At 31.8% G+C, this 15778-nt stretch overlaps 1 protein-coding gene across 2 annotated transcripts in view; it reads right to left on the bottom strand.

Moving 5' to 3' along the window:
- The window catches only part of LOC135738158 (uncharacterized), a 30039-nt gene extending 16375 nt beyond the window's left edge, over positions 1-13664 (bottom strand). The window contains exons 1-13 of one of the 2 annotated variants that reach the window (XM_073816328.1): positions 13517-13664; positions 13003-13085; positions 12586-12638; positions 12315-12357; positions 11336-11479; positions 11055-11195; positions 7337-7483; positions 7092-7232; positions 6546-6692; positions 6072-6218; positions 2975-3121; positions 2577-2723; positions 2200-2346 (exon numbers count right to left, since the gene is read on the bottom strand). In XM_073816328.1, the coding sequence (XP_073672429.1) occupies positions 2200-2346; positions 2577-2723; positions 2975-3121; positions 6072-6218; positions 6546-6692; positions 7092-7232; positions 7337-7483; positions 11055-11195; positions 11336-11479; positions 12315-12357; positions 12586-12638; positions 13003-13015 (1417 nt within the window). In that variant the 5' untranslated portion in view covers positions 13016-13085; positions 13517-13664. The remainder of the gene's footprint in view (positions 1-2199; positions 2347-2576; positions 2724-2974; positions 3122-6071; positions 6219-6545; positions 6693-7091; positions 7233-7336; positions 7484-11054; positions 11196-11335; positions 11480-12314; positions 12358-12585; positions 12639-13002; positions 13086-13516) is intronic. The other variant, XM_073816329.1, reaches the window with a different exon arrangement.
- Between the last annotated feature and the right edge of the window lie 2114 nt (positions 13665-15778).

Raw genomic sequence — 15778 nt, forward strand, 5'->3', positions numbered from 1 at the left:
AATAATAAAAAACATCACATACTGAGGACAGTCAAGACAATTCTCACTGCACCTCATGCACCAGTTCAGTTATCAAGACATTAAAATCCTATAGGGGAGAGCAGGGGCGAAAGTACCATTTTTCAGAAAACATAATTTTAAAAGATAACGTTCTAGACAGAGATATATTTTTGCTGTGGTCAGTAACTCACAAGTGTGGTCTATCAATATCAGATGGAATTTTGTAAAAATGTAAAACAACTTCACTATAATTTTACTTTAAACTTAAGTAGTGAATTGTTACTTTTGACCCCACCTGCAGGGACGAAAGTAACACAACAAAACAAGATAGATTTTTGTGTCACACATGTTTTTATTAAATATACATAACTATGCTCTCGTTAATATGTAACTGCAAACATATTTTTTTATTTATCTTTGTAAAAAATTATGAAATTACATTTCATTTTAAATTTCTGTTTTATCAAATGTTTCAAAAGTAACCAATTAGTACAAACTTAAATGGTTGAGAATAAAACATTTTTTCAACAGTATGAACGCTATGAAAATGAAATAAAATAAAAAAAATGACTGCTTTAGGAATTTACTTATCATCTGGATCTATACGCGGAAAACTGTGAGTAAATAATGCGGTATTTGTCAGCTCTGTCAGGGTTTGTGTGTTAAAAATGCCGTCATAATTTGGAATGCAAATGTTATCAGGGCTCGGAGAAAATCTTTTTGTTACTTTCGTCCCACGTTACTTTTGCCCCACGTTACCTTTGCCCCGGTTCTCCTCTACATGAACCAAATTTACTACAACAATACAAAAAGTAGTGTCCTTTATCATTTTAAAATCAATTATATGAAAAATGTAAAAAAAAAATGAAAAGTACAAATCATGAAGGTCTGACTGCACTCAAAAAAATTGTTTGTTCAATCAACATAATTGAATTAAGGAAAACTTTTCCACGAAATTAGATTAGGCTTGTACAACAAGAATACAATAAGTTAATTTAAACAAATAATCTTTTGTTGCACCAACTTAATAAATATATTTATATTGGTCATAAAAATATCTTGTTCAATAAACTAAATTCAGTTAAGGAAAACTTTTCCACGTAATTATTTCTGGTCTGTTCAACAAAAACAAAACAAGTTCATTCAAGCAAAAAAGTCTAGTTAAACCAATTGTCAGTTTCTATATAATACTAATTAGCATAAGCACACGTTAGCATGCTAATGACACATTGGATGAACATGTGAAAAGAGACTGATCTTCAAACAGTCATTAACACAGTTAGTGCTTTTTAAAATAAGTACGTATGTCACATCCACAACTTAACCACAAGCGCCACTCTTCTGTACGATGGTAACCAAACAATTCGTAAAAATATAACACAATATATTCTAAATCAATAAGATAAACCAACATTAAACACTATAAAGTCTTTCTCTTTACCTAAAAATGCATAAAATAACACTTAATTTAAAAAAATACTCTCCAAAGGCAGTTGCATGCAAAGCATGCTGGGAAATACAGATTCACGGCCCAGTAAGTAATAGCAACAAAAATCATTAATGTGGTCCCAATATAAAATTATTGAGTTCATGTAATTTTTTTTACATTTAAGCAGATTGAACATTATAAAAATAGGTTGAGACAAAAAAAATAAAAAATTGTGTTGTATTAACTTGTTTCATTTAAGTAAATTAAACAAGGTGCAAAAATATTTTTTTTGAGTGTGTTTACTTGCCTGTTAACCATACTTAAAACTAAATCTAGTTATGGAGCCACCGCTGCATGGCTTAACCGGTATTGTTTTCGTTTAATTTTAGGTAAAATAAAATTGTATCAATTTTATCAAACACATGGAGGAAACTTAAAAAAAAGACATTATGAACTGAAGAATGTTCATAACACTGTTATAAAACTATTTGACTTAATGACATTTTAATGACGAATTCAATTTGTATGACTGGTAAAAAGTGCTCAGTTATGTTGTCTTGGTAATGTCAAGATATCTCAAACAATGTCATCTTTGCATTAAAAATGATATAATTAAACAAATGACACTTAACGACAGGTGTCATAAACGTGCATAAAATCTCCTTCATGTTCACGGCACGTGTCATGTCATGATTATGAAGGTATCATGTCAGTCTTATCAACACCCCTTCAAATAAAGTGTTACCCAAAGATCTAAAGCCAGAACTCACCTGTGCATGTGTTATTGATGCCGATGGGGAGATTTAGTAACGTTGCATTAAATCCATCCAAACACGAGCAACTGTAACTTCCATTTACATTTGTGCAGTTTGAATTTGGCCCACAGACAGATGGATTCAGCTGACATTCATCCACATCTGGAAAGAGAATAACACATAAAAAATTAAATACATCTCTGGTAATACTAAGTGAACACAATTAGCTTCAACAACACAAAAGTAGTTTGTAAATGGACATGTGAAAATCACAAGCACAAACTGTCTAAAGGCCTAAATATAACATATTTTTGTAATTAAGTCTGTATTTAAATGTAGATTTATTATTCGTGATTAGAGAACAAACAAACAGACGTGAAATCAGATCTCACCTGTGCATGTGTTATTGATGCCGATGGGGAGATTTAGTAATGTTGCATTAAATCCTTTAAAACACGAGCAATTATAACTTCCATTTACATTTGTGCAGTTGGAATTTGGCCCACAGACAGATGGAATCAGCTGACATTCATCCACATCTGCAAAAGGTATATCACATAAATTTTTTTATACATTTCTGGCAATACTAAGTGAACACAATTAACTTCAACAACACAAAAGTATAGTTTGTCATATTTTTAAGATAAAGTATATGGAGATGTGAAAATCACAAGCACAAACTGTCTAAAGGCCTAAATATAACATATTTTTGTAATTAAGTCTGTATTTAAATGTAGATTTATTATTCGTGATTAGAGAACAAACAAACAGATGTGAAATCAGATCTCACCTGTGCATGTGTTATTGATGCTGATTTTGAGATGTGGGAATGTTGCATTAAATCCTCTTAAACATGAGCAATTATAACTTCCATTTACATTTGTGCAGTTGGAATTTGGCCCACAAACAGATGGAATCAGCTGACATTCATCCACATCTGCAAAGAGAATGTAAAAAACTATGTATGACTCAAACATTTACAACTTAACTGGTTCATTAACAGATTCATATTTGTAACATTCCTGTATATACTCCTCAAACTGAGCATGAGTAGTTTCATAGTTTCAATCGCAATGAATCGCAAATGAATCACACATTTTTATCTTTTCTAAATTTACTTTAAGACTTTTCAACATTGGTGGTGGACATATGCAAATCTTTGTTTACACCAGCCTGTTTAGAAGCATTAGCATTTTGTGATCCGTGTTACATCAGACGCATAATTTAACGACAGTTAGTCAGAAATTCAAATACAGATGTGTTGCTTATCATTTGGCACACACAAAGTCAAAAACAATATCAATATGTGTTAAACATTTTTATTGTTTGATTGAAATTGATACAAACAGCTTTAAGATCTACTATAATGCAAGGATCTTATATAATGTTACACATCATATATTTTTCCTCAACAGTTAATCAAACATTCACTTAAAACATGAAGCGTGAATTCTTGTCAAAACAGATATTTTGAAAACTGTAATTCTGAGAATGTGTTTAAATATCGGGTGCACTCAAAAATTTACCGTTCACTTTTGCCAATTTTACTTAATTCTTTTATGTTGTAATAACTTAAAAATCAATTGAACAATGTGAACTTAATTTAATCTAGTTCATTCAACAAAAAAATATGTCTTGTCAGCTTTACTTAAAACGAATTTGTTCAGCCAACATAACATTGTTGCATAAAAGTAACAGATTAATAAAACCAATACAGACTTGCATCTCATTGGCTGAGGATTTTGCAGTGTGCTATGGGTAATTGACCTATGGGTAAGCCACACCCCTCCACTAACTCGGACAAACATTCGATGATAGGCGCTATGGCAGCTGTCACAGTACAAGACATTTCACAGAAGGCAATTGATGATTTTTGGAGACTATATATAATTTCGAAGTCACAAAAAGGGCTCTAACTATGCATTGGAGGGTTATATTAATAATTTTATTGTTAAGAAGGTTGATGAAAAGCATTAGGTCCAAGCAAAAAAGTACAGGTCCCAGTGTAAATGCGATAAACCGCATCTTGTTGCCATCATGATCAAATTTAATATGTACAGGTTTAAGTTGCATACGTTTTCAGGACAAGCCTTTTTACCATCTTTACCAAGAGTACCTCTCCGTTAGTTTGGTGCTTAAGATTTACATGAATCATTCAGCACAACATTGATATTACAAATAACATTTGTTATCTTGGTTATAAAAGGGTGTGTAGTTTATAAAATGGCATTGTTCAAATTTTTGTCATCATTAATTGCATATTTTATGTACAATAAACTCAATTTTTATTTGTTGACTCTACTAAGGTTTGTTGAGTTTACTTATACTTCTTTTGTAAAATGAACAAATTATTGTTTGTTGAGATTACTTAAAAATATTATGTCAACAGGTTCCACGCAATTTTTTGTTAAAATTAAAATATTTTTTTGAATGTGTGCATGCGGTTCAGATGTGTCAGTCAGCGTGAGGAAAATCGTTTTCGAGTCTTGTCGCTCTTAATAACTCTTTTAACATTAGTCAGGTGGCAAACTTTATCTCTCTTAATAATTATTTTACCATCAAGCAAGTCCTGCACTTTAATGTCTCCTTCCTGCATGTTTTAAAACCGAAACCAAAATCTCAGATGGGGAAGTTGATGGACACGCATCCTTTGTGTATTAGTTAAGCATTGAGGAAAGTACACCTCTTAGAAATCGTACAAAAATATCATCTTAGATGTTCAATGACCATTTAGAGCATTGGGATCGCTAGACAAGAGCTTAAAGGACAAGTTCAGTATTTTACACTTAAAGCCCTGTTTTCAGATTGTTTATGGTGAAATAGAATGGTTTTGACTGAAATGTCGACATATGCGGCTGCCTTGAGAATTTTCGCGTGTTTGTGTTTCACCTCACACCTCTACAATGGGTTTAATGGTGCACTGGAACAATCCTTCCTAAAATGCATTAAACTTTCGTTTACAAAGGCGTGAAACTCACCGAGTGGTTAGGGGTGTTCACTGATATGCTCATACAAAAATCGCTGCAAAAGGTGCTTTCCAACAGTTGTTTTAGCATTCGTTGTTAACTTGTGGACCTATTTTTCCAAACGCCTCACACCCGTACATTCTTCCGCTTAGAGCTTGAATAATAAACACTCCAGCCCAGGTGGTGGCGCTAATCCGCCTTTGCCAATTGCAAGAATAGAAACAAAGTTCCCGGCGCGGAGTAATACCGTACCTCACAGGACATCTAATACAAGTCAATGGAGTTGGCAAAAACTACGATAAAACACGTTGGAATGCGTATTTTGCAGCGATTTTTGTGTGAGCATATCAGTGAACACCCCTGACCACTCGGTGAGTTTCACGTCTTTGTAAACGAAAGTTTAATGCATTTTAGGAAGGATTGTTCCAGTGCACCATTAAACCCATTGTAAAGGTGGGAGGTGAAACACAAACACCATAAAAATCTCGGGGCTGACGCATATGTCCAAATTTCAGTCAAAACCATTCTATTTCATCTAACCCTAATCTGAAAACAGGGCTTTAAGTGTAAAATACCGAACTTGTCCTTTAATGTTCTTATTTTTACGAAAACCTCCGACTCATTTAGACAGCTTTGTTACATTTACTGTCTAAGGCTGCATCTTAATTTATCCAACTATGAGCTAGACCAAAGTTTAAACAGAAATAGCGTGTTGCATTAATCGCACGTTTATAAAATTAGTAGTGTCAAAATGAATTTGCGTTAATGCGTTATTAACGCATTCATTTTGACAGCCCTAGTTAAATTACTACCCAGCGTTAAAAATAACCCAGCATTTTTTAGAGTGTATGAGCCAAATTAGCTACAACAGTAAAAAAATACTTTCAACAGAGAACACAATGATCTAAATGCAGATCTCACCTGTGCATGTGTTATTGATGCTGATGGGGAGATACGGTAATGTTGCATTAAATCCATCCATACATGAGCAACTGTAACTTCCATTTACATTTGTGCAGGTGGCATTTGGACCACAAACAGAAGGAATCAGCTGACATTCATCCACATCTGCAAAGAGAATAATTAAATACAAAAAAAATTACATACATTTCTGGCATTACTTAGTGAACACGATGTGATTCAACAACACAAAAGTATAGTTTGTCATATTTTTAAGATAAAATATATGGAGATGTGAAAATCACAATCACAAACGTCTAAAGGCCTAAATATAACACATTTTTGAGTCAGCTGAAAACCTTAAAGGGACATTCTACTTTTTTGAAAATATGAAAATATTTCAAGTGGAATGTCCCTTTAATGTACATGTAATTAAATGTATATTAATTATTCATTATTAAAAAACAAACAAACAAGTATGAAGCCAGATCTCACCTGTGCATGTGTTATTGATGCTGATTTTCAGATGTGGGAATGTTGCATTAAATCCTTTTAAACACGAGCAATTATAACTTCCATTTACATTTGTGCAGTTGGAATTTGGCCCACAAACAAATGGATTCACCTGACATTCATCTACATCTGCAAAGAGAATAACACATTGAAACATTTCCAAAAGAGAAAAACAAAAAGGCTTTTGGAACATTTACTCAATATGCAGTAACACAGTTAAGTTGAGACCAAATATCGGAGCAGTACCATTTTCGTTCAGCGACATACCAAATAGTTTAAACACATGTTCATCATTTGATTTATGTGGTATTATGTTGGCCTATTATAAAAAAACAGAAACTGTAGAGCTCAAAATATCCTGCTTATTGCAGAATCCAAAGAACTTTAGCCCACACAAGGTCTAGTACTGTAACCGCGGCCTCATACCATTAAAACAACAACTGACTGTTTACAACTTTACCAGATACTGTCACATTAAAAACGAAATCTAGTTGTATTATTCATGATCAGATAACAAACAAAACCCACCTCTGCATGTGTTATTGATGCCGATGTTGAGATATGGTGCAATAAACCCTTCTAAACATGAGCAACTGTAACTTCCATTTATATTTGTGCAGATGGAGTTTGGACCACAAACAGGTGGATACAGCTGACATTCATCCACATCTGGAAAGGAGATGACAAATAAAAAAAAACAAAAAATATAAATTAATATAAATTTATTATTCATGATTAAAAAACAAACAAACAAGAATGAAGCCAGATCTCACCTGTGCATGTGTTATTGATACTGATTTTCAGATTTGGGGATGTTGCATTAAACCCTTTCAAACACGAGCAATTGTAACCTCCATTTACATTTGTGCAGTTGGAATTTGGCCCACAAACAGATGGATTCACCTGACATTCATCCACATCTGGAAAGGGAATGACACATTGAATAAATACACTGTTCAAAACATTTCCAAAACAGAAAAAAAACGCAAGACTTTTGGAACTTTTTTAAATCAAGTACCTAATATAGTTACACAGTATCTAAACAGTACCATTTTCTTTCACAACATACCAAAAATATTTCAGCAACGTAACTTTATGATTCCTATAAATTAATTGTGGCGCCACATTGAACTCCGTTGGAACGTTCAACAACCAACTGACACATTACGAACATTGTTTTTTTTTCAATTCAATTCAATTCAATTTTATTTATATAGCGCTTTTCACAATTTGGTAATTGTATCAAAGCAGCTTTACATAATAGATGTAGTGAAAAGCACAGAAAATCGACAGATAGCACAACATAATACACGATAGCACAAGCAGCTAAATTTGCTGCGGCTATAAATCAACATTATAAGCAAACGTATTACTAATGTAACGTATAGAAGTTAAGCCCAAAAAGGCTGCCTCCCCGGGTTGAAAAACCCCCTAGGAGAAAAAAAACCTGGAATTTTAGCCGGGGAAGTAAAAAAAAAGTCCTAGGAGGAAAAAACCCTTGGGAGATATATATATATATATATATATATATATATATATATATATATATATATATATATATATATATATATATATATATATATATATATATATATATATATATATATATATACATATTGAAACCTGTTTATCCATTGTTATTTAATAAAAAAAATATCACATGGTCTCTCACACGGAGGATAAAATTAATATGCATTATTTTTTTTCTGTAAAAGACTTTCTGTTATTACTGTATTAATATTTTATTACTGTATTTTTTAATTTAAATATGTAGCCTATATATATATATATATATAACACAGCTTGTTACATCTAAACAATAAAACTGCAATGTAAGTAAATAAAAAAAAATACAAAAATCTAGATGTTTCAAACAGATATTTGCATGAATGCTTGTAATTAGTTATCTTTGGCTAACATTGACTGCAATTTAACAGACTCAGCATTTGTTATAACAATAGGCTTAATCAAAAACCTCTCAGTTACATTTACTAACAGTGTTCATAGTTCATTAGATATGGTAAATCTTCAAATATATACATACTCTTACTCTACATACATTTAAAAAATAGTAAGAAGATCGCTTAACTATTGTCTGTGAGGTAAAATAAAATAAAATTATCTATACAGTATATACTTTAAGACTAATAAAGTTTATTTTATATATTTAAAATTAATTATATCTTAAGATTATTTCTTATATAAAAAAAAGCATAAATCCCTACAAATGTAAAAGACTTGAATAAAAAAAAACACATGTTCATCATTTGATTTATGTTGTTTTATGTAGGCCTATAAAAACAGAAACTGTGGGGGCTGCATCATACTCCCGACACAATGAATCGCAATGGGCAACGCAAGTGTCTTTTGCTAGTTTCAACCTGGCACAATGATCATTTTTACGTTTAGCGCCACGTTGTTTAAATAGCAAATACCAGAGGTGTAAAGAGTAGCTGAAAGCCATACTTGAGTAAAAGTACAAATTCCTTACTGTAAAAATTACTCCACTACAAGTTACAAGTCACCAATTTAAATACGACTTGAGTAAAAGTATTAAAGTAACCCAATTTAAAAGTACTCAAGTATTTTTACTCGTACTGAATGTTGGCTCAAAGATGCACAAAAAAAAATTGTAGGTCTGGGCAGTGAAAACTAAGAAAGTTTATTTATGATGTTTTATTTCCTAATAGAAAAGAAATCAAACACCTCAAAATTTTGACCTGGCAGAACAAACACAGATTAAACATAGTCATAGTCTTTTGACTAAAATTTTATTTAGTTTTATTCATATTTTTGTCATCTGAATTGATTTAGTTTTAGTCTAATTTTATTCAACTAAATGCCATGAGATTTCAGTCTAGAAATCTACATTAAATTTAAACCCATTTAATTTTAGTCTAGTGTCATTGTGTACTTGAATGTGCCATGCTGAAAAATATATAGCCTAACTTTGTGATATAAATATATGGTAACACTTAACAATAAGGTTAATTAGTTAACATTAGTTAGCTACATTAGTTAACATGAACTAATAATGAACTGCACTTATACAGCATTTATTCATCTTTGTTAATGTTAATTTCAACAATTACTAATACTTTATTAAAATCTTGTTAACATTAGTTAATGCACTCTGAACTAACATGAACAAACAATTAAAGCTTAAATTTTTATTAACAAACATTAACAAAGATGAATAAATAATGTAACAAATGTATTTCTCATGGTTTGTTCAAGTTGGTTAATACATTAACTACTGTTAACTAATGAACCTTATTGTAAAGTGTTACCAAATATTCTTATATAGGCCTATCCATTATTAAAAAATTCCAGTAAACTAAAGTTACACTAACAGATATATGATAATGCATATTAAAACGTGAAGTTGTTCATTTGAAAGATTAATTGTAAACACATGTAGTACGTAACACCACTATCATTAAGTGCACTACATTTCTTCCGTCATGCATCCCTCTTTACAGTAAATACATTACAGCATACTTGATTAAATGTGAGGACAGTGAAATTGTACACTTATTAACAATCTTATAATGTACTTAAGTTAATCGGGCAATCAGTACAGGACATCGCTGGTTTATTTTGGCTTATATAGTAAGTTATATCAAGTTATGTAACTTAACAGCTCAGGTTAGCTGATAAAGTAGCATAAAAATTTGTGCTTGCCTTTGAGTTGCGGGATGACCCTCCTGCAATCGCGCATCACTTTTGTTTTGATTGTAGCATCACATGTTTAACAAAGGGTCCCTTGACAGAAGCAAATGTGATATGCATCCATATGTTTGCTCTTTATCTCTTCTCTCAGACCAGACGCGAACTTTTCTCTAAAGTTTATGACATGCGCAGCACGCAGATGTCCCGCTACGGTGGCTCAACGCAAGCCATTCAGCGTTTGACATCAAAGTACCGCGAGACCAGACTTCTCCATATGCATTTGATTCGCTCTCGCAGTACTTTGTTTTCATACGATTGCTCTGCGCAGCGCCAAATGAAGTCCCTCAGTTGTGTGTGTGCGTGTAACCTCGCGACCACAGATTCTATCTATCATCACCCTCTGACACTTTCGTCTCGTTTTTATTTGACGAATAAACAATGTAGCGAGTAACGTTAAGTGTCATTTCAAATGTAGTGGAGTAAAGAGTACAAATACCCAATCAAAAATGTAATTGAGTAGAGAGTAAAAGTTGCCTATATTTTTGATACTCAGTACAAGTACAAAGTAGCCCAAAAAATACTTAAGTACAGTAACGAAGTACATTTACTCAAGTACTTTACACCTCTGGCAAATACAGCCTCACACCTCTAAAACAATAACTTATAATATTTATTTCTCTTGCTATTAGCATGAATACTGCCAACAATAAATCATTTAGATCAAATAGAAACTGACTGTTTACAACTTTACCAGTTACTGTCATACTGAAAACTGAATCTAGTTTTATGATTCATGATCAGATAACACACAAAACCCACCTATGCATGTGTTATTGATGCCGATGTTGAGATATGGTGCAATATACCCTTCTAAACATGAGCAACTGTAACTTCCATTTATATTTGTGCAGATGGTGTTTGGACCACAAACAGATGGAATCAGCTGACATTCATCCACATCTGTAACAGAAATGACACATAAAATTAAAAAACAAACATTCAAAAACATTTCCTAACAGAAAACCTCAATACCTCTGACACCTTTAATCAAATATTCAATAAATTACCAGCGAACATTGATAAATGATTTAAACACGTACCAGTGCATGGGTTACTGTTGTTGACAGATTCATTCATCCTTGTAACATTATATCCACTCCAACAAGAACAGGAGTAGTTTCCACTGTTATTGTAACAATATGCATTTGGCCCACAAACCAAAGATGAGTCGAGACATTCAATAACTGAAAGCAATTAAAAAAACTTCACAATCAATACAACTATGAGTTTAAATGTGTTTTTGCAAGATCTATTTCCTTTTGGAGGACACAAGCATTTCACTTCATATTTGTTCAGCCAACCCAAAGATTTGGCTTAAATCTTTTTATTTGGGTTACTAAAACTGATATATAATGAAACATAACTGACTATTTGTGTTTGTACACTGTAAAAAATAAAAGCTGGATCAACTAAAAAAAAAAAAAAAAACTTAAATTGTTAATGCTGGAAAAATGTAAGTTGAAAATGTTTAAATATTTTTGTTTTTTTGACCTTAAGTTTTTCACTTAAGTGAGAAATTGTAAGTTTATAAAACAACGTTTTTAGGTGTTACCACTTAAAGTAAGTTATAGTATAGAGCAGCTTTCACTTTTTACAGAGTAAGAATACATCTGATTTTGCTAAATAGTACACACTTGTTGGTGCTGTCATAAATATGTTAAGGATCTTTACATTTGTAAGATTTTACATAAGATTTCCCCTGATGTTGACTTGTTCCTGGTGACCTACTTAAAAAATGGTTTTATTGCCTGTGCAACATTGTGTTTAATATTTTTTACATTGTGTTTTTAAGCATACATTCTTTAATAGAATAAAAGAAATAAAAGATCACTGCGGTCATTAAAAATAAAAAACACAATGCAAAAATAAGTTAATTCCGAGTGGAGTGATGTAGCGCATGAGTTTTGTTTGGTTTCTAAAAATGATATAAAAATATCCTTCACCTGTTGTGATTTCATAAAGTGAATAATCTCAAAGTATTTTTTAAGACAGTTTGTATAAGTAGAGATGAAAACAGACCTGCACGTTTGTTATGTGTCAGTGGTTCACCTCTGGTGTTTAACTGGAATAAAATAAAAACAATACGTTTTATTATAAGATTTTATTATTTCAATAAAAAAACATAGACGGAATTTATTAATCACAAACACACTATTATAATTATTATGATTATTATATAACAATTTAGCATGTAAAGTGATAATGCCACAGTATTTGGTTATGGTTACAGACTACTGTACTCTATGTTTATGTGTGTTATAAATGATAAAACATTGTAAATCAATCTTACATAGACAAGCAGGATTATGGAGAATCCCAGTAAACCTAATATTATGCGGGTTTCTGAGAAATGAAGACATTGTTACAATCAAATCATTTTAGACAAAGAAAATATTTGCTCTGATAAAAAATATAGCTGTCCACAAACGTGAGTCACATGTGAAAAGGCAATACCTATATTAAGGCTACTGAAAAACTTATTTCCCCTTTACATGTGTGTTTAATCTAGGTCAAAGAGTGACAAAAATCATTCTGAGCTAATTTTTCAAATAAAGTGGACAAGGATGTTTTCTACTGTATCACTGGACAACACCAGAAATCATATATAAAAATGTCATTAAACTGACAAAAGACTTGTGCCGAAAAATTGCTGTAGAATTCATACAGAACTAAACATACAGCAACATGCAATATAGAAATATTGTACCTCCACCGGCCATGTTTTTCTGTTAAAGTGTGAAGAAAAATTCCTTGAGCGTTCTTCTACATATGTATCCGTATTCACTGTATCTGTAAATTGGAAAAATCTCACATTAATTATAAATGAAAATAAAATGGCTTTTTTTGTGAAATATACATAAATAGGCATAAACAGCATGACCCTAATATACAGTAATAAGAGGTTATTTACAGTTATCATTACAGCAAACGGACCAAATATGCGTCTATGATGCCTTTTATGTCAATAATAAAGACAGTTGTGCATAATAAAGCTGTATTCATGATCAAAGGAAAGTTTTTTGTAAAGCAGTGGTCATGTACAGTATATAAACTAAAATGCAATTGCATGTTTTACAGCAAACTTAACAAAACAAAGTGTCATAATTATGGCCAAAGAATTAAAAGTATGCACAGAAGATCACCACCCAACAGAGTTTAAAGTACAATTCTGGATTTCTATGAACAATTCATAAACAAAATCTATTCATTGGCGGTCTTACCTTGCCTCTGGTAAATATTCATCTGTCAGTTTCTCACTGACCAACATTTGCTTCTTATCGCAACCATCCTAGAGTTAATTTATCACTGACAAATCAAACACGACTAGTATTTATTACCTTCCTTCTTCCTTGTTTCATAACCTCTATGTGTGACCCGGTGTTTATTCTTGTTTGAGAACATGACTGTGATAGTAGCATCCCCTTTTGAGAGAGTTCAGGTCATTTTAATGAACTTGTGTTATTTCGTGAGCATGTTTGTAACAATGGGAAATCAAAAAAATGCTTTTTTTTAAGCATGTAATACTTATAGTTACAACACAAAGAGCACGGTTGAGTCTTAGTTCAGTTTAAAATCAGTTGTTTCACATTCTTTCTTACATTTTTCGTGACACTGTACTTATGCACGAGACCATAACAGATGAACATGATAGCAGTTGAATGATTTTAAAGATGAGTGGATCTGGCTGTTTCGCTGATCATAATAGATTAAACGTAGTGCTTGGTTTTCACCTCAGTGTTTTAAAGGTAAAAAGCTATACAGTACTTTGTCCATCTGCACATTGACAAAAAGTTTAGTTGTTACTTTAAGGAGCTAGAGAGCTTCTACCGGACCTGACTTAAATAATAATAATAATAAATAATAAAAAGCTATATAAAGATGTGGTGAGCACACTTTGTTTCTGTATCTATGCAGCCAGAAAGCAACATTCCTTCATGTCTAAGATAAAGCCAAAACTATTGGCAGGGGATATGGTATGTAACAACAAGTAATGATGATAGATCATGATAAGTTGTGTATACTCCACTAGTACAGAGTATTGTACTTGTAGCCTAATCTCTAAAGCTATGTACTGTGTGTTTAAAAAATAGACCACTTAATAGTATTAAAATTATGTTATTTGCAAGTAAGCTCTGTGATCGATTTGAGGGGCGATCGCATCCCCCCCTTTAAAAAAAAGACAAAAGCATCAACTAAGAAATGTCAGAAAAAATTGTCACAACACAAGCTGTTACTGGGTCAGTACCCTTTAAAAAGGTTCTATAGATCAACCACGTTCTGAGGATCCTATCCAGAAAGGCAAGAATCGGTAGGACGCCTGCACAAGATTTGTTCTTAATTTTATGAAAGATTTTAGGATAGGCTACACTCTCCTTGCTATAAGAGGTCTTAAAGAAAAAACTCTAAACTTGTGTGATGCTATTTTGTTAGCTTTAATTTCTTGTGGCTTGTTCTTAGTCATTTGCCTTTAAAGTTTTTCTTGAGACTAAAACATCAGATTAACAATGCCCTCTTCTGGCCAAATCATGACATTGCAAAAAAATTGAATGAAATAGTGACTTAGCCTGTAAATAATCATTTTTTATTTATTTTTCTGCACAAAATCATCCAACATAAAAATCATTTTATGTAAGTATAACCTAAATATCTTTGGGGTTGGGCCAACAAACCTTTTTACAGTTTAATCCATATTGTAAAATTGCAATGCTTTCGTTGTTGATTTTTCTGTACTCTGTTTGTGAAACCCCCTATATAAATACATTTAAATTATTAATTCAATTACCATTGAGTAAGTAAGGGGAAGTCAGAGGTTAAAATCAATAGGAAATCAGTGATTAAAATAAAATTTTATGAGACGTTAGCCTGGATGTCACAGACATCACACATATAAAAACTGTAGAGTAATATGATTATTATGATTAATTTGTCCATGTATTGTGACAGTCACATACTGTATATTTGTGTCTAATAGCATGGTGCAATAGACACAGCACTAACAACACTAAATAATAATAATAATGTAATTAATTATTATTAATGCAATATAAATATTATTATTCTTATAAAATAATAATGAAATATTAATTAATAAAAAGTCTCATATCGTATTATGAGATTAGGAGCATCAAAGTTTGATCTCAAGGATTCATTTTACTTTAATCTTAATCTTTGACATGACCTAACACAGTCAATGTTAAAGATATCACGGTTATATTCACACAATTTTTTTTATTTACATTATGTAAGAAGATTTAGCTGGGTTTCACAGACTGGATCACATTTTAGCTGGTAGGTTCGATACTTATGTATGACCTTATGTATAGGTCACCAGTGTTGGGGAAAGTTACTTTTAAAAGTAATGCATTACAATATTAAGTTACTCCCCAAAAAAGTAACTAATTGCGTTACTTAGTTACTTTTCATGGAAAGTAATGCTTACGTTACTTTTGCATTACTTTTGCGTTACTTTTTCTTACTTGGCT

This window comes from Paramisgurnus dabryanus, chromosome 12 (assembly GCF_030506205.2).
Source record: "Paramisgurnus dabryanus chromosome 12, PD_genome_1.1, whole genome shotgun sequence".
NCBI lineage: Eukaryota > Metazoa > Chordata > Actinopteri > Cypriniformes > Cobitidae > Paramisgurnus > Paramisgurnus dabryanus.